Source organism: Zophobas morio, unplaced genomic scaffold (assembly GCF_036711695.1).
Source record: "Zophobas morio isolate AGI-343-1 ecotype UQ-CSIRO unplaced genomic scaffold, CSIRO_AGI_Zmor_V1 ptg000014l, whole genome shotgun sequence".
Taxonomy (NCBI): Eukaryota; Metazoa; Arthropoda; class Insecta; order Coleoptera; family Tenebrionidae; genus Zophobas; species Zophobas morio.
This window is the reverse complement of record NW_026972119.1, coordinates 13,841,679-13,861,617: the sequence shown is the minus strand read 5'-3', so window position 1 is coordinate 13,861,617 and position 19,939 is coordinate 13,841,679. Positions and strand designations below refer to the sequence as shown.

The following is a 19,939-nucleotide window of genomic DNA, read 5'->3' as shown; positions in this document are numbered from 1 at the left end:
CGCCACACGGACACAAATTGCAAGGCACAAGTGTGATAGATAGAATATATTTAAACCAGATTTAAACCAACGGGAAAATGAATTCTTAGTAATTACATGGTTAACTTCGAGTGTTTATGTCTATACTTCGAAAGAATTTGACTATAATCACGTACAAGCATCACTGGTCGCATAAAAGAAAATGAAATTTGATTGATTTTGTCTCCTTAGAGCAGAAGAGAGGTGTAATTCATTCATTAATCTTGTTTTTGTAAAAAAATAGAAATATCAGATGAACTGAAAAGAAACCCAGATTTATTTCTTTGCTTGGGATACACTTAAATATTGTAAAACATAATTTTCGGTTTAACGTATTTTAAGCTTCAGCAAGACAAAACTGCCATATCAGAGTAGTTTCAGATTTTTAATTAAAACTATAACAAATATATCTTTTTCCACAATCCCAGTCTCTATCACGAATAGATCGAATGTTGTCATGACGTCACACTCCAATCTCAAACGCAATATATTACAGACGTTGCATGAGCTTGAAAGCAACGCTTTTGAACACCAAACGCTATAAAATTTACATTTCATAATTGGACGTTAAATTTTATGGAAGTTTTTATTTGTTTAAATTATACTGCTAATTATAAAAATGCACCAGGAACTTTGGTCGTAACCATAACACTCATAATATAGCAGATACGTCGATTTCTAATTAAATCTCTATGACCTCCACCTACGCTTTTGTCTGCAGATCACTCACATTGCGAAAACTCGTAAAGTTATTTGTTTTTATTGTTATTACTAAATATTGTTACTATTTCTATAATTTATTTAAACATGTCCAGACTGAATTGGAAAGTGGGTACAGACTTCGCGGACATAAATCAGCTAAAAAGAATTTTAATAGGTCGGACTTACAGCTGACTCATTGGTATTTTTACAGTCTAACCACCGATTCCGTTTATTGACAGTTACAATTCCAAAACGTTTGCACTTCTAGGTAAACAGTAAAAGAGCAAATATGTTTTTGTTTTCTCCATATTTCCGTGACACATTTATATATGTAGAAAGATTTTGCACTCCAATTATGGGCAACACAAGTTTCTACAGACACAAATTTCAGTCAAGTAGAACTAAAATTTAAATATAGCTAAATACCCTAGAATGTTTTTAAACTTCATTTCTATATCTTCTATACCAGTGGCGGCTCGTGACCTTTTGAAATGGGGGGACACAATTTGATTGATGAGTTAAATATCTAAAGCAGGTTGTTATTACCAGTTAATAGCCGGGTGGCTCTCCCGAAATTTTTCACTAAAATTTTACCATCGTGACACAGAGAACAATTTTTTATTAAATATTCAACCGAATTCATTAATTTTATTTAAAATCAAACAATTTCAACTGCAGCTGAGTTACTGCTGGTGGGTGCTGTCGAAACAGGACCCGATTCCAGTCCAATATCGCGACTAGACGCACGGTTTCCATGGCATCGGTGTAAACAAAACGTCTAAATCAGCCATGATTTGGTCTCCGTTTCCGGATAATTTTTAAATATTGAAAATTAGTATTTTGCTATGTCCAGTGTTTTTGTAGACGTTGTAATTATCACACAATTTCGAAATAATCAATCTCAGTGCCGATTCTTTGTGGCCAACTGTTTTCCAACTCTTTCTTTACATCAGTGTCACATTTCCAAACATACACAGTCTCTACTGGCGAGCCGTCAAATATTTCACCTACAAGACAGAACATGACATCAATACAATGTAATTTTTCTACGTATTCCAATTAAAATTTAAATGCGTATTCTTCCACTTTTCTACTTTCCACAATTGCTTAATTTTGTCAGGTGCTGTCACTATTCTTCATGAATGATCAATACATAAAATAAGAAAGTCTTGTTAAATATTTATACATTTTAACCTAGTCTGCAACAGAAAAACCTACTTCGAAGGAGAACAGCATTGTCTTCACAATTGCACGAAGACGATCATGAAGTTACATCACAATAACTGAGAAAAAACGCCTTACATAATATTTAAGAATAGGAATGATTGCATTAATATGAACAAAGACATTGTGCGATAATTTATCGAAAACTTGCTCAAAATGGGTTTAATAGCAAGAAAAGCGGTGACACGTTTATAGGTTAGCGTGCGTAAGCGTGAAAATAATTACTGTTTTAATTTCAGCTGTATTACGAGAGCAATTAAGGTGTATTACACACTACGTTTTTATCAGAAACCTGGTTTCGCGAATTTTATGTCAAACATAACAGTTTGACTTACAACTAGTTTTAAGGCTTTGAAGACTTCTAACTAAATATATCACTTGTTTGTTGCAGGATGGGAAATCAGAGGTCTCCATTGTTATAAGTTTTTCAACATCAGGCATTCTTGGGAAAAGGCAGCAGAGCTTTGCAGAAGGTCAGTGTCACTTGATGGATTTCCACTCTTCAAAACAAAGTTTCAAACAATGCGGTCTAACGGAATTCGTGAAATACCTCTTTGGACTGAATGTTCAAATATCTAAGTTCATTGGTCTCACATTGTCACACGTTTGCGATCTGTTACAACGTGAATGGTTTAAAAAAGTGCTAAATAATTTGGCAAGAAGACGCTCACTTCTGTCATTCAATGGATCATTACACTGAAAACGTAATCTCCCATGTGAAAAAACAAAATGTTTTGTAACTTTTGTCGGCAATCGTGCGAGCTGAAATAATCAGAACAGTACAAATTTTAACTTAAAGTTTCGTGACTCCAGTGGCCTACATAATGTATTGGTAATTCACTGTCATAATTAGTTGAGGCAGTGTTTAACACGTCAAGTGATTAGTGTTAACGATTTTTGCTGTTAGGTATTGTTTACTTGGTGGATTGGGTATTTGGTTTGATTAGAAAGTATAGGCTTTTCCGGTTATGCGACATTCATTGGAAATAGTAGAAGTGAGCCGAGGAATTTTTATGAAAGAATTTGACCAATTTTTGACTTTGGTAAATACCACGCGAGAAAATCTGCTACATATTAAAGTAGACTGTATTAACATACAATTTGGATTCGGATCGTAGTACCCGGAACTAGCCAAATCGCTCAATTCATAAAAATATGAAATTCAAACTATAGCTATTTGGGTCAGTTATTATTTCTACTTAATTTCTCACTTGTCCATGCAGATATCTGTGCACTAATTAAACATTTTGAAACAAACCTGCGAACCGCTCTGTTTGGTAAGATTATTACAAAAGCAATTATTCCTTTCATAGCACTAAAATGCACTCTAATGATAATTGCTGGATCGAAATATAACGGCAAGGTTTCAATTAGTCATAATTAGAATCATTTGATTAAAAAATATGCCACTCCTAGACGTTGGTATGCACGATGACAATATAACATCATAAGGACTTACCACACAATGGGGACAAAAATATTAATGACAGCAACAACACCAAAGGAAAAAAACTCGCTACGATGAGTAAATGCTGTCGATTAGACACGTGGACCTCCATAAGTTGATGGTAGAAAAATCCGTGGTAGCCCCAGGCATAAATAACATCGGACAAATAATTACTGCACCTGTAAGTCTGGTCGATGCTGAGACCCACTTAAATATGTTGGACGCCCTGAAGTCGATTAGTCGAAATTTTTATCGAAGAATGTGCTCGATACTGTAGATAACACGTAATTAGAATATGCAGGTCGCTGAGATTTTTCAAAATAAATTATTCTTTGTGTAGTGGCCTCAATAACGACAGAAGTTTGCGTCTTAAACAATTGAATACGCCGTACTAGTTGCTACAAGAGTCGAACAAATTAATTTCTGAATTATTAATAATGATCAAACGTCGAGATAATTAGTGCGTTCATTTTGTACCGCGATCGAGGTTAATAAAGGGAAAAATACAATGATCTTTGTTGTAGGTATGGCAGTGACTTGATGTCAGTGGAATCCTATGGAGAAAACAATTTAACTGCCACACTCGCCACAGCTTCAGTGCCTATAGAACGACGAGGGGTCAGCCATTATTGGTTGGGTTTGGCATCTCTGGATGACCTCCGAACTAACACACTAGAATCTGCGGCGGGGACCCTAGTTTCCCAATATTCTGGTAAGTTCAATTTAACTTCTGGCAACCTATTAAAACTTATTGACATGTTGTGTTAAAAAAATTTACCATTATGTTAATTTTTTAAATCATAAAATACAATTGTTTTTCATCTCCTCTTCAATTTTGTAAAATTTTATTTTCATATATTATACATATTTATGTAAAAATTATACATATATGGAAATATTTTTATGCTTACTAATGTTAATGACATAAAAATGAGCAGAGGGTACCTGGGGGCACATACCTCGATTTGGAGAGTGTAAATGAAACTTCTAAAGGACATTTATATAGTTATCGCTGAATCAGCCCAAAATAAAATAAAAAATGTAGTAGACAATCAAGTGAAAAAATAAATAAACTGAAAGAGCTCTTCTGCTTGTAAATTGGGCGTACATAAATTCAGGCCCATAATTCTTTCATTCCTTTCGCCTTTCATTCCATGGGCAAACCCCACTGAAATTCCGGACCGACCGCAAACTTGTACCCAACGGGTGGTTTATATTCAATGGGTGTAAGTTCTATTCTAGAATCGACGACCAAATGCATTAATAAAAGCGTGTGAAATCTGGAATTTTTAGAGGCGTTAGTAGCCGCAGTAAATCGGAGAGACGGTACCCGAATCTAAATTTTATATACTTTTAAATCAGGTAAAATTTCTTCTTCTTCTTTTAAACTATTTCAAAATCAAAATACAAGGGGTCCTCAAGATTCTTTCAAACTACTCCAAAAACAAAAAACACAAAGGGTTTCCAAAATTCTGTTAAATTACGTCAAAAATAAAACAAGGGATTCCCGAGGATGTTTAAAACTACTTCAACAACAAAACACAAGGAGTACTTGAAATTCTTTCAAATTACTTCAAGTTCTTTCAAATTACTTCAAATGCCCGAAATTCGTTCAAACTCCTTTATAAACCAGACACAAGAAGTCCCCGAGATTCTTTCAAATTACTTCAAAAACAAGACCTACAGGAGGGACTTCCCGAGATTCCTTCAAATTGCTCCAACAGCAAGACCCAAAGCGAATCTCCGAGATTCTTTCAAATTACATATATACTTAAAAAAAACCTAAGGGGCCCTCGAAATTCTTTCAAATTACTTCAAAAACAAAACCCACGGAAGGTCCCCGAGATTCTTTCAAGCTACTTCAAAAACAAACACAAGGAGTCCCCAAGATTCTTTTCAACTACATACTTCAAAACAAAACCCAAGAGTCCCCGAGATTCTTACAAATTACTTCAAAAACAAAACCCAAAGGGTGTTTCCGAGATTCCTTTAAATTACTTCAAAATCAAGAAAGAAATTCCCGAAACTCTTTCAAATTACTTCAAAATCAAGAACGAGATTCCCGAGACTCTTTCAAATTACTTCAAAATCAAGAACGAGATTCCCGAGGCTCTTTCAAATTATTTCAAAAACAAAACAAGGAATCCGCGAGGTTGTTTAAAACTACTTCAACAGCAAAACACAAGAACTACTCGAAATTCTTTCAAAGTACTTCAAAATGAAAAAAGAGATCCCCGAAGTTCTTTCAAACTCCTTCAAAAACCAGATACAAGAAGTTCCCGAGATGTTTTCAAATTACTTCAAAAATAAGACCTACAAGGACTTCCCGAGATTAACTACTCCAAAAACAAGACCCACGGCGGATCTCCGAGATTCTTTCAAATTACATACTTCAAAAAAAACCTAAGGGGTATTCGGAATTCTTTCAAATTACTTCAAAAACAAAACCCACAGAAGGTCCTCGATCTTCTTTCAAGCTATTTCAAAAACAAACACAAGGAGTCTCCGAGATTCTTTTAAACTACATACTTCAAAAACAAAACCGAAGGGTCCCCGAGATTCTTACAAATTACTTCAAAAATAAGACTTACAGGGGCTTCCCCAGATTTGTTCAAACTACTCCAAAAACAAGACCCACAGGGAATCTCCGAGATTCTTTCAAATTACATACTTCAAAATAAACCTAAGGGATCCTCGGAATTCTGTCAAATTACTTAAAAAACAAAACCCACAGAAGGTCCCCGAGATTCTTTCAAACTACTTCAAAAACAAACACAAGGAGTCCCCGAGATTCTTTTAAATTACATACTTCAAAAACAAAACCCAAGGGTCTACGAGATTCTTATAAATTACTTCAAAAACAAAACCCATAGGGTGTTTAAGACATTCCTTTAAATTACTTCAAAATCAATAAAGAAATTCCCGAGACTCTTTCAAATTACTTCAAATCAAGAGATTCCCGAGACTCTTTCAAATTACTTCAAAAACAAGACAAGGAATCCGCGAGGTTGTTTCAAACTTTTCAAAACAAAACACACAGGGTTCCCGAGATCTTTTCACATTACTTCAAAAACAAGATCTACAAGGGGTCTCCAAGATTCTTTCAAACTAGGTACTTCAACAACCAGCCACAACGTTCCGAGATTCTTTCAAATTATTTCAAAAACAAGACCTCCAGGGGCTTCCCGAGATGCTTTTAAATTACTTTAAAAACAAAACCCACGGGGAGTCTCCGAGATTCTTTCAAACTACTACAAAAACAAAACACAAGGGATACCCTAATTTTTTGCAAATTACTTCAAAAACAAGAAAAGGGTTCCTCGAAATTCTTTTAAACTACTTCGACGAGAAAACACAAAAAGTCCCCGAGATTCTTTCAAATTAGTTCAAAAACAAAACCCAAAGGGTGTTCCCAATATTGCTTTAAATTACTTCAAAATCAAGAAAGAGATCCCCGAAATTCTTTTAAATTGCTTCAAAAATCAGACCCAAAGACTCCTCGAGATTCTTTCAAACTATTTCAAAAACAAAACAGAAGGGCTTCCCGAGACTCTTTAAAATTACTTCAAAGACAAGACAAGGAATCCACGAGGGTGTTTAAAACTATTTCAAAAACAAAACACACGGGGAGATTCTTTCACATTACTTCAAAAACAAGACCTACAAGCGGTCTTCGAGATTCTTTCCACCCAGGTACATCAACAATCAGCGAGAAGGGATCCCCGAGTTTCTTTCACATTACTTCAAAAACAAGACCTATTGGGGCTTCCCGAGATTCTTTTAAACTACTCCAAAAACAAGATCCGCAGGAGGTATCCGAGGTTCTTTCAAATAACACACTTCAAAAAACCAAAGGGGTCCCCGAAATTCTTTCAAATTACTTACTTCAAAAACAAAGCCCACAGGAAGTCCCCGAAAATCTTTCAAACTACTTCAAAAACAAACACAAGGAGCGTCCGAGATTCTTTTAAACAACATACTTCAAAAACAATACCCAAGGAACCCCAGATTCTTTCAGATTACTTCAAAAACAAGACGCGGGATCCCTGAGATTTTTTCAAACTACTACAAAAGCAAAACTCAATGAGTCCTCAAGATTCTTTCAAATTACTTCAGACAGAACATCCCAGCAGGGGTGATTGGGTCCATCTGGAAATCGGGAATTTACCATCCGATCTTGAACCTGCCGTTGTTATTGGTTAGAAAATACGTGTTTTAAAGTCAGATATCGACTCAGTAGGCTTCAGCACAAGCTGTTTTATGTGATCATTGAATCTATTCATCTCCTAGCGTTGCAGATATTATTCCCGATGCTGTCCACATCATTTCTAATTGTCAGTTGAAGGTCTTTCCCACATATTTTTGCAGCCTTGCATTTTTAACTTGGTAATTAGTTGTTACGTTAATTTTCTTCCATCTTCTTCGTGGTTGTGATTTTTATAGCTTCATGAATTAATTTACCACTTTCCAGGGTCACAATTTTATTTTTTTTTGCCTGCTTGTGCAAAAATTTTTTCTTTTTATAACATTTTGTTAATAATCATTTTAATGTTACTTTTGAAACGTTTAACAAGGTACTACTTTCCTGATATTTAAATATGAATTTCAAAGTAGACTAATGAACCCCTGTAGATTTGATCCGGAAATAAGTTCATTAACCAAGAACACATCTTAAAATTCCAACTAATAACCCCTTATTTACAACGAGATACGTATTAATTAGCTTTTACTAAGAAATGATCGATATATACTCTTTAGTGGTATCATAATAACTACGATTAGTTAAAGTTTTTCTATAAATACTACATATTATCTTAATTTAATACCAAAACCTTCAATTTATAGTTTCTTTATTTCTTGAACAGCATAGTGCAACATAAATACATATCTCAAGAATTATTGCCTTTTTTTTTGCCACAGAGATCATATTTCCATATGCATGTTCTAGAACGTCATTATCAACCGTTGGATTCGAAGAATCAGTAGGTTGTGTTTTGCTCTCCACCTCTAAAAGTGGTCCGGTTTCAAAATGTTTTATAACTCTATCGAAAATGTGTTAAATGTGTCCGAAGCCAAGTGATGTCCAAATTCTTTGTTTTTCCTGCTACAGATTTTGGCTTGCTAAACCCATCCATTTTTAACTTGACACTTGAAACGTTTCTAGGGTCTGTCGTGATTCATTCATCGCACTGATATTTAATCGCCCGATTGAAAGGAAACAATCGAAAACCTACAACTTCCTGAGGATTCTCGAATACTCCTCCATGTTCATTCTTACTTGCCATAAAAGTTTCCCATAAAGAAAGCACTTTGAGGTGTAGTGTTTTTATCGTGAGAGAACAGTGGGAGTACTAAAGAGAAGAAAAATAAAATACACCAAGCTAATTAACTTTATTAGTCATAAATATGTAGAAATGACAACATTGTTCGCTTATCTATCCTGCAGGTTTAATTTAGTCCCATTGTCACTCAACATCACTACATCTGTAAACATTCAACATTGCTTGTACTTTGTAGTGGTGCGTGCTGTTTGAAGGACGTTAACTTGAAAGATAATGTACCTAAATTGCTTGCAACAATAGCTTCCCAATCATTTTCACACAATGACATACTCATTTGTTCACACATTTTTCTTTTAAAATGATTTAGATCTATTGTTACAACTTCGTCACCACAGGTTTCTGGTCGCGCCACCAACCCGACTCCAAAGCCGGAGAGTGCGTCGACGTCGCCGTCACCGAAGAGTCTCAATCCTGGGAACTCACCACCTGCGAAAGCCTCCTCCCTTTCATGTGCCGCTCCAAGGCCTGTCCTGCAGGATCGTTCCATTGTTCCAACGGTAACTGCATCAACGAAAAATTTCGATGCGACAAACAAGACGACTGTGGAGATAGTTCCGACGAATTAGACTGTGCAGCAAACTGTAACTACTACTTAGCCAGCAGCGGAGACGTGGTTGAAAGCCCCTATTATCCACACAAATACGCACCCCTTACGAATTGTAAATGGACCCTTGAAGGTCCACAAGGTCACAACATTCTTCTACAGTTCCAAGAATTCGAGACCGAAAAGACTTTTGATACAGTACAAATTTTAGTCGGAGGAAGGACTGAAGATACCTCCGTTAATTTAGCTACTCTGTCTGGGAAACAGGATTTGACGAATAGGTCGTTCGTTTCTGCGTCGAATTTCATGATTATTAAGTTTAGTACTGACGCGTCGGTTGAGCGAAAAGGGTTTAGAGCGTCGTGGAAGACGGAACCTCAGACGTGCGGTGGAAAATTAAGAGCGACCCCACAACCACAAGTACTGACTTCCCCGGGGTATCCAGAACAGTATCCGGGTGGACTTGAATGCTTATACATTATTCAAGCTCAGAGTGGTAGAATTATTACTCTAGAAATCGACGATTTAGATTTAGATAACATCAGGGACTATATTCTTGTCCGGGATGGAGACTCTCCCAAAAATCAACCTATTGCACGTCTCACAGGAAACTCCGAAAATAATCAAAAAGTGGTTATTTCAACCAACAACAAACTATACTTGTATTTCAAGACCAGTCTCGGTGATTCTAACCGGGGCTTCAGAATACGTTACACTCAAGGTTGTAGAGCTACCATTGTGGCCCGTAATGGTACATTAATGTCGCCAGCGTACGGTTTAAGCAACTATCCCAGCAATCAAGATTGTTTGTACAAAATTAGAAACCCAGGAGGAGGTCCATTATCACTGAACTTTGACAATTTCGAGGTTGATAAATCCGACTTTGTGCAAGTTTACGATGGTGCCACAACCAGCGGTTTACGACTCCATGCCGGAAACGGCTTTACGGCAGCCTCTAAACCCAAAATTACACTTACTGCATCAAGTGGCGAAATGTTGGTGCGATTTACAACTGACGCTTTACACAACAGTGAAGGTTGGATGGCCACTTTCTCCGCCGGTAAGAATCTCAAAATAATGAAAATTTTTAGTTCATGCTATTTTTAAGATTGTCCTCAATTGCAACCCGGTGTTGGTGCTATGGCATCAAGTAGAGATACCGCTTTCGGTACCATCATAACATTTAATTGCCCCACTGGACAAGAATTTGCAACCGGGCGTAACCGAATAACCACTCAGTGTATGCCTGGTGGAAACTGGTCTGTGAGCTACATCCCCAAATGTCAGGAAGTGTACTGTGGACCAGTTCCACAGATTGACAACGGTTTCTCCATCGGTTCGACAAATGTGACGTACCGTGGACAAGCTATGTACCAGTGTTACGCTGGTTTTGCGTTTCCAACGGGACAACCGATCGAAAAAATATCCTGTCTTGCGGACGGTCGCTGGGAGAAAAAACCAAACTGTCTCGGTAGGTAATTTCAATATGTTTTCAGCTCGTTTATAAAAGTGTCTTTAGCTTCGCAGTGTGCCGCACTACCGGAAGTTCCGCATGCCAATGTTACCGTATTGAATGGGCAAGGTCGTTCTTACGGAACCATAGTGCGTTACGAGTGCGAACCAGGCTACATAAGAACTGGACCACCAGTAATTTTATGTATGAGTAATGGCACTTGGTCTGGAGAGGTGCCAACGTGTTCGAGTAAGCACTTGAAAATATGTTTATAGCTCGTCTTTGAATGTTAATTGTAGGAGCAAAGTGTCCAGAATTTCCGGAAATCAAAAACGGGTTCTTCACCGACGCCTCACGAACGTACTATTTTAATGACGAAGCGCGGGTACAATGTTACAAAGGGTACAAATTAGTTGGTACCAACATCATCCGATGCGGAGAGAACCAACTTTTTAATAATCCACCTAAATGCGAAGATGTTAATGAATGTATTAGCAGCCAGTGTGATGGCGCATCGACGGAGTGTATCAACTCCGCGGGTTCCTTCTACTGCAAATGCAAGAAAGGTTTCGCTCCTACATTGGAATGTAGACCAGTGGGAGATCTGGGTCTTACTAATGGAGGCATTCCAGATGAAGCAATTATGGTCTCTAGTAGCGAACCAGGATACGACAAAACGGTAACATCCTCCACTTAAATTAATATTTGCAAAACCTACCTTTCCTACTTTCTAGATGGTCCGTTTGAACAGCGGCGTGGGCTGGTGCGGAAACACCATCGAAGGTGGTTCCAACTGGGTTCTCATCGATTTGAAAGCTCCAACAATTATACGAGGGTTCAGAACAACCAGTGTACCACGCCCTGATGACACTCTCGCCTACACTTCCGCAGTGCGAATTCAATACACCGACGACCTGACTGACGTTTTTAAAGATTACCGCAACCCAGACGGCACAGCCGTGGAGTTCAGAATCTTGGAACCTACCCTGTCCATTCTCAACCTCCCGGTTCCCATTGAAGCCCAGTACATAAAGTTCAAAGTGCAAGATTACGTGGGAGCTCCCTGTTTGAAACTTGAAATTATGGGCTGCACCCGACTCGAGTGTGCCGACATCAACGAGTGCGCTGTTAACAACGGCGGTTGTGATCAAAAGTGTGTTAACAGTGCTGGTGATTTCTCGTGTAGCTGTAATGTAGGCTTCGAATTGTACACACGTAATGGAACCGCAGCTTACTTGATTGAAAAAAGTGAAAATGGTTTGCGAGACGGTGATACACATCAAGTAAACAAATCGTGTGTTCCTGTGATGTGTCCCAGTTTGAGCGCCCCCGAAAATGGACTCCTCTTATCAACCAAAGAAAAATACCATTTCGGTGATCTGGTTAGGTTCCAATGTAACTTTGGGTACGTTTTGTCGGGATCGTCAGCACTGTTGTGTACCTCCACTGGAAGCTGGAATGGATCCATGCCCGAGTGTTCCTGTAAGTATTTTTATCACTAACGTCTTACAATTGGTTAATTTTAATCTTACTTAGATGCTCAATGCGTTTCGCTACCTGACGACAAAAACGAAGGTTTGAAAATCCTCCGGGCCGACGAAAGTAGCGTTTTGGTACCTTTTAGAGAAAACGTTACCTTGAATTGTGGTAGCACTGGTAGAAAATTGCGAGGAACGTACACGGCTAGTTTTAGGCAGTGCGTCTACGATCCGAAACCGGTATTTCTACACGTTCTCTCACGGAACAAAAAATTAACTTGTCTGTTTAGGGTTTCCCCGACTACTGGCTAAGTGGTGCGTCACCTTCATGCCCCAGAGTCGACTGCGGTCTTCCACCACCAACTCCCGGTGCCGAATATGGAAAATACGTTGACACTAAGTACCAATCTTCCTTTTTCTTCGGTTGTCAAAACACCTTCAAATTAGCCGGACAAAGCAGCAAACACGACAACATCGTCCGCTGTCAAGCTAACGGAGTATGGGATTTCGGTGACCTACGTTGCGAAGGACCCGTATGTGAAGACCCCGGTCGTCCAAGTGACGGTCACCAAATTTCAAAAAGTTACGAACAAGGCTCCGAAGTTAGCTTCAGTTGTAACAGACCTGGTTACATTTTAATCAACCCCAGACCCATTACTTGCGTTCGAAATCCCGAGTGTAAGGTCGTAAGACCCCTGGGATTAGCCTCCGGGAGAATTCCCGACTCGGCTATCAATGCGACTAGTGAAAGACCTAACTACGAAGCCAGAAATGTTAGATTGAATTCAGTGACTGGATGGTGTGGTAAACAAGAAGCTTTCACTTACGTGAGCGTCGATTTGGGAAAAGTGTATCGAGTTAAAGCTATTCTAGTCAAAGGTGTGGTTACCAATGATATTGTCGGTAGACCGACTGAGATCAGATTCTTCTATAAGCAAGCAGAAAATGAAAACTATGTTGTTTATTTCCCCAATTTCAATCTGACGATGAGGGATCCTGGAAACTTTGGAGAACTGGCGATGATTTCGTTACCAAAATATGTCCAAGCTAGGTTTGTTATATTGGGGATCGTCAGCTATATGGATAATGCGTGCTTGAAATTTGAACTGATGGGTTGTGACGAAATAGATGCAGAGCCGCTTCTGGGATACGATTATGGATATTCCCCGTGTGTTGGTAAGATCAGCAAGTGTTAATCTTTTCGAGTTTTAATATTTTCTAAATTTAGACAACGAAACGCCCGTTTTCCAAAACTGTCCTCAGCAACCTATCGTAGTACAAAAAGATGCCAACGGTGGACTTCTTCCTGTCAACTTCACAGAACCTACAGCTGTTGACAATTCCGGAAGCATCGCTCGTCTTGAAGTTAAACCGGCGAACTTTAGAACTCCCATACATGTTTTTCAAGATACAGTAGTTAAATACGTTGCCTTTGATTACGATGGCAATGTTGCCATTTGTGAAATCAACATCACCGTTCCAGGTATGCTGCTAAATCTGGTTTAATACCCGTACACTTAGTCAATCCACAATTATAGATAACACTCCACCAAAATTGAGTTGTCCTCAAAGCTATGTCATCGAATTAGTGGACCGACAAGACAGTTACGCCGTTAACTTTAACGAAACACGCCGTAGAATTAACACAACGGACGACTCTGGAGAAGTTCGTGTAACTTTCATCCCGGATAAAGCTACCATTACCATTGGAACCTTCGAAAATGTAACCGTTGTAGCCACTGACAAGTACGGAAATAAAGCTTCTTGTCACTTCCAAGTGTCCGTTCAAGCAACACCGTGCGTTGACTGGGAGCTAAAACCACCAGTTAACGGTGCTTTAAATTGTTTACCTGGTGATAAAGGTTTGCAGTGTATTGCTACATGTAATCCAGGCTATAGGTTTACGGATGGTGACCCGGTCAAAACATTTTCGTGCGATGCTAAGACCCCATGGACTCCTACTTCTGTAGTACCTGATTGTGTTTCTGAAAGTAGGTACCCAGTGGCGGGAGACTAATTACTATATTGTCGTTGTTTTAGATACTCAACAAGCTGACTACCACGTCACTGCAACGGTTAACTACCGAGCAAACGGTGCAGTTGCTACATCGTGCCTAAACCAATACACAGATTTAATCGGCCAGTATTACACAAATCTCAACAACGTATTATCAGAGAAGTGTTCTGCCGTCAACGTAAAAATGAACGTGTCGTTCCTGAAGGCAGTAGCCGCTCTAATTAAAGAAAATGTGGTCAAAATTGACTACATTTTGAATATAGTTCCGGTTATTCGTCAACCCCAAATCTACGATCTTTGCGGAAGCACATTGAACCTAATGTTTGACTTGTCCGTGCCATACGCCAATGCTGTGATTGAACCTTTACTTAATGTATCGGCCATAGGTAACCAGTGTCCTCCATTGAAAGCCTTAAACTCGAGCAACATTCGGGGATTCACCTGCAGCGTCGGTGAAGTACTGAACATGGACACCAACGACGTCCCTCGATGCTGTAAGTATTCGTTTCTTTGACCCTCACATTGTTACTAATGAATTAAATTAGTACACTGTCCCGCTGGAACATTCGCCGGCGAAAAACAAAAAGAGTGTACCTACTGTGCTCGGGGATACTACCAGAACCGCGATCGTCAAGGTTCCTGCAACAGATGTCCCCAAGGAACCTACACTCGTGAAGAAGGATCCAAGAGTCTGCATGACTGTATTCCAGTCTGTGGTTACGGCACCTATTCACCAACTGGATTAGTACCTTGTTTGGAGTGTCCTCGTAATAGTTTCACCAGTGAACCACCTACCGGAGGGTTCAAAGACTGCCAAGCTTGCCCTGCCAATACTTTCACTTATCAACCGGCGGCTCCTGGGAAGGATCGTTGCAGACCTAAATGTAGCCCCGGCCACTACTCCCCAACTGGATTAGCCCCTTGCTCTCTGTGCCCACGCGACTTCTACCAATCCCTTCCTGGACAAACCACATGCAACGAATGTCCCACGAACATGAAAACCGAAGGACCTGGTGCTGCTGGCCGAGATGAGTGTCACCCCGTCCAGTGCACCGAAAATGCGTGTCAACACGGTGGCCTCTGCGTTCCCCTGGGTCACAACATCCAGTGTATTTGCCCCGCTGGATTTTCAGGAAGACGTTGCGAAATTGACATTGACGAATGTTCGTCACAGCCGTGTTATAACGGTGGTACTTGCATCGATTTGCCTCAGGGTTATAGATGTCAATGCGCTCCCGGTTATGCCGGCATTAACTGCCAAGAGGAAAGGTCAGATTGTAGGAATGATACATGTCCAGAACGTGCCATGTGTAAAGATGAGCCCGGTTATAATAACTATACTTGTTTGTGTCGATCTGGTTATACTGGAAGAGACTGCGACATTACGGTATTTCCTCCTCTGCAATTTTCTTTCAATTTTATTTCATTATTCATTTTCAGATTGACCCTTGCAGCGCTTCTGGTAACCCGTGCAATAACGGTGCAACTTGCATCGCGTTACAACAAGGCAGATTTATGTGCGAATGTTTACCCGGCTGGGAAGGTCAGACTTGCGATATTAACATCGACGACTGTGCGGAGAAACCTTGTTTACTAGGAGCGAACTGCACTGATTTAGTGGCCGACTTTACTTGCAGCTGCCCTGCTGGGTTTACGGGAAAAAGGTGTCAAGATAAAATCGATTTGTGTGGACGCGGACCATGCAAAAATGGTGTTTGTGTGGATAGATTGTTCTACCACGAATGCGTTTGTAATCCGGGCTGGACCGGAGAAGCTTGTGACTCCAATATAAACGATTGTGCCCAAAATCCGTGCGAAAACGGTGGTCATTGCCTAGATGAAGTCAACGACTTTACATGTACATGTGAACCAGGCTTTACTGGAAAGAAATGTCAACATACCATTGATTTTTGTTCTTCGGAACCTTGTCAAAATGGGGCTAGTTGCACGGACTTGGTGGATGGCTTCGCCTGCAAGTGCAGACCTGGTTTTGTTGGTCTACAGTGTGAAGCGGAAATCGACGAATGCTTAAGTGACCCTTGTAACCCAATAGGCACGGAAAGGTGCGTCGACTTGGATAACAAATTCGTGTGTATGTGCCACGAAGGTTACTCTGGAACGCACTGCGAAGAAAACATAGACGACTGTAAATCTGATCCTTGCCTTAACGGAGGCTCCTGTAGGGACGAAGTGGGTTCCTACAGGTGCGTGTGTCAACCAGGATGGACTGGAATTAACTGCGAAGTAGACATTGGTAGCTGCCAAACTAGACCGTGCCAGAACGATGCCAACTGCATCGATCTATTCCAAGACTACTTCTGCGTGTACGTATCATCAAATAGGTAACCCAATCGAAATTTAGCCTTGTTAAAATTGTAGATGTCCATCGGGAACCGACGGAAAACAATGTGAAACGGCGCCCGAACGCTGCATTGGAAACCCTTGCATGCATGGTGGAAAGTGCCAAGACTTCGGCTCAGGTCTCAACTGTTCTTGCTCTGATGGTTTCACCGGTGTGGGATGTCAGTACGAATACGACGCGTGTCAGTCAAACGCTTGTAAAAACGGAGCAACGTGCACGAATAATCCGTTTGGATTCAAGTGTGTGTGTGCACCAGGGTTCACCGGCAAATACTGCGAGGAAGATATCGCTGATTGTAAAGAGAATTCGTGTCCACCAAGCGCCACTTGTATTGATTTGACGGACCGATTCTACTGCCAGTGTCCGTTCAATCTAACCGGCGAGGACTGCAGAAAGAGTAAATACTTCGTTTATTGTATATCACTTAATATTTACATACACCCATTTCAGCAATATCTGTGGACTACGATTTGTACTTCAGCGACGCCACTCGAAGTTCCGCTTCACAATCTATACCATTCTATACAGGGTCTAAATCCAGTCTCACGATAGCAATGTGGGTACAGTTCACACAGAAAGACGAAAACGGGATTTTCTTCACCTTGTACAGCGTCACGTATGTATTCAAAGTACCCCAGTCCTTGTATTAAAAGTTACTTCGTAGATCCAAGCATATTCCAAAAGACCGAAGACCTCTAATTCAAGCCCACTCAAACGGCGTTCAGGTTTCCATTTTCCCAGACCTACAAGACGTGTACTTGAGTTACCGCGACTACACAACCGTGAATGACGCACAGTGGCACCACATAGCCATCATGTGGGACGGTGAAAATGGCGGAGAACTCAAACTAATCACTGAAGGTTTAATAGCTAGTAAAGTAGATGGGTATGGCAGCGGACGCAAATTACCAGAATAGTAAGTCAATTCGCTTCACCCACTGCTTCCATTAACGTCCTTTTTTATAGTGCGTGGGTTACGTTAGGTAAACCTCAATCCGGCAATCCCAAAGCTTACACAGAATCAGGCTTCCAAGGTCACTTAACTAAAGTACAGATATGGGGACGGGCTTTAGACGTTACCAACGAAGTACAAAAGCAAGTCAGAGATTGTCGAACGGAACCCGTTCTATACAGAGGTTTGATTCTGACCTGGGCTGGCTACGAAGACACTATTGGAGGTGTCGAACGAATAGTACCTTCACACTGTGGACAACGGATCTGTGCTCCCGGCTACGTCGGCGCCAAGTGTCTAGAATTACAAGTGGATAAGATTGCTCCTAAGGTTGAATACTGTCCTGGAGATTTATGGATTATTACAAGAAACGGGTCGGCTCTCGTGTCATGGGATGAACCTCACTTCAGTGATAACGTCGGCGTCGTGAAAATACTAGAGAAGAGTGGCCACAGGCCTGGACAGACGCTTCTATGGGGCATGTACCAAATCGCCTACGTCGCACTAGACGAAGCTGGTAATTCAGCAACGTGTAGCTTCAAAGTCTCCGTACTCTGTAAGTTGTTTTCACATAAAGAAACCTTCCCTAACTGTGTGTTTGATTCCAGCTGAATTCTGTCCCGAACTTCCGGATCCTGTTGGAGGCGTCCAAACCTGTAAAGACTGGGGAGCGGGAGGCCAATTCAAAGTGTGCGAAATCGCCTGCAATCAAGGCCTGCGCTTTTCACAAGAAATACCCAAATTCTACACTTGTGGAGGCGAAGGTTTCTGGAGACCGACCGCCAACCCGAATCTTCCCATGGTGTACCCCGCGTGTTCCCGTAAGTACCTTCAGGTTTAGAGAGTCGCGAACTGAATCATTTTTACTCAAGCAGCATCCAAACCGGCGCAGCGCGTTTTCAAAATCTCGATGTTGTTCCCAAGCTCCGTTCTTTGTAACGAGGCCGGCCAGGGAGTTCTACGACAAAGAGTCCGCAACGCTGTTAACAGTCTGAACAGAGACTGGAACTTCTGCTCGTTCTCGGTGGAAGGAACGCGGGAATGCAAAGAATTGGGTATTGACGTTAAGTGTGACCACAGGACCAGCAGACAGGTTAGACAAGCGAATGACGACGATGACGGTGGTACCTACGTCATTAACGCCAGCGTTCCTGTTGAAAAGTAAGTACTTGATAGAATTACGTGTCTCAGTTTTTTAGGCTCGACGACTCTTCAAGTAGTTTGACGTAAACTTTTAGCATCGTAGCATGGTGATCAATCTCAGTCATTTTATCATTATTTCAGTCTGTATTAGTGCATGGTTGTTTTAGTATCAGGTAGTTAGTTGAATGTGTAGAATAGCATGTCCTGTCTATTGTAGAACTGCTCGCCAAGGACGGCAATCATCAAGCGACACCTACAACATTGACATCTCCTTCCCGGCAGTAAAGTAAGCACCCCGTTTACATGCATGCACGGTCATAAATTTCATTCACTTCCACTACTCGTAACACGAAAACTAACGGTGGGTGTTTTTAGCGACCCTGTGGTCAACTCAAACACCAATGAGCGATCATCGGTTAAAATCTTGTTGGAGAAACTCATTCTGGAGGAGGACCAATTCGACGTGCGCGATATTTTACCGAATACTGTACCAGACCCATCATCTTTGCTTCTGGAATCTGACTACGCCTGTCCTGTGGGACAAGTCGTGATGGCTCCAGATTGTGTCCCTTGTGCTATTGGAACGTACTACGATAAGAAAACGAAAACGTGCTCGCCGTGCCCTCAAGGGTCATACCAGAGCGAAGCAGGTCAACTGCAATGTATCCAGTGTCCGGCAATTGCAGGCCGCCCTGGAGTCACTGTCGGAGTAGGAGCCCGCAGCGCCGCTGACTGCAAAGGTTGTCAATTATCTTCCAAGTACTTACATTTTACAATCATAAAATTATAGAACGTTGTCCCGCTGGAAAATACTACGACCACGACGCCGGGTTGTGTCGCAGCTGCGGCCACGGGTTCTACCAACCCGAGGAAGGTTCATTCTCTTGTCAAATTTGCGGATTGGGTAAAACAACTCGTACCAGCGAAGCTGTTTCACAGAAAGAGTGCCGCGATGAGTGTGAAAGCGGCATGCAACTGGCCCTAGACGGTAAATGTGAGGCTTGTCCTCGTGGAACGTACAGGACCCAAGGAATACAAGCAGCCTGTCAGGGTTGTCCCTTAGGGCGAACGACACCTAAATCGGGCGGCATGACCATCGAGGAGTGTTCGCTGCCGGTGTGTTCCCCTGGAACGTACCTAAACGGTACCTTGAACAGCTGCATCGCTTGTAAGAAGGGTTTCTTCCAGTCGGAATCGCAACAAACGACTTGTATTCCTTGTCCGCCGAACACGAGCACGAAGAGTACAGCTGCGGTA

At 40.9% G+C, this 19,939-nt stretch overlaps 1 protein-coding gene across 3 annotated transcripts in view; it reads left to right on the top strand.

Moving 5' to 3' along the window:
* LOC135128565 (sushi, von Willebrand factor type A, EGF and pentraxin domain-containing protein 1) overlaps positions 1–19,939 on the top strand; it is a 62,254-nt gene that overhangs the window by 41,069 nt on the left and 1,246 nt on the right. For 2 of the 3 annotated variants that reach the window (XM_064055451.1, XM_064055450.1), the window contains exons 4-26: positions 2,336–2,417; positions 3,916–4,103; positions 9,069–10,337; positions 10,386–10,748; positions 10,797–10,979; positions 11,030–11,409; positions 11,465–12,212; positions 12,267–12,448; positions 12,499–13,384; positions 13,437–13,691; positions 13,747–14,199; positions 14,249–14,719; positions 14,771–15,612; positions 15,666–16,549; positions 16,605–16,984; positions 17,038–17,203; positions 17,252–17,503; positions 17,554–18,095; positions 18,148–18,360; positions 18,415–18,700; positions 18,900–18,968; positions 19,058–19,422; positions 19,473–19,936. In XM_064055451.1, coding sequence (XP_063911521.1) covers positions 2,336–2,417; positions 3,916–4,103; positions 9,069–10,337; positions 10,386–10,748; positions 10,797–10,979; positions 11,030–11,409; positions 11,465–12,212; positions 12,267–12,448; positions 12,499–13,384; positions 13,437–13,691; positions 13,747–14,199; positions 14,249–14,719; positions 14,771–15,612; positions 15,666–16,549; positions 16,605–16,984; positions 17,038–17,203; positions 17,252–17,503; positions 17,554–18,095; positions 18,148–18,360; positions 18,415–18,700; positions 18,900–18,968; positions 19,058–19,422; positions 19,473–19,936 — 9,923 coding nt within the window. The remainder of the gene's footprint in view (positions 1–2,335; positions 2,418–3,915; positions 4,104–9,068; positions 10,338–10,385; positions 10,749–10,796; positions 10,980–11,029; positions 11,410–11,464; positions 12,213–12,266; positions 12,449–12,498; positions 13,385–13,436; positions 13,692–13,746; positions 14,200–14,248; positions 14,720–14,770; positions 15,613–15,665; positions 16,550–16,604; positions 16,985–17,037; positions 17,204–17,251; positions 17,504–17,553; positions 18,096–18,147; positions 18,361–18,414; positions 18,701–18,899; positions 18,969–19,057; positions 19,423–19,472; positions 19,937–19,939) is intronic. The other variant, XM_064055452.1, reaches the window with a different exon arrangement.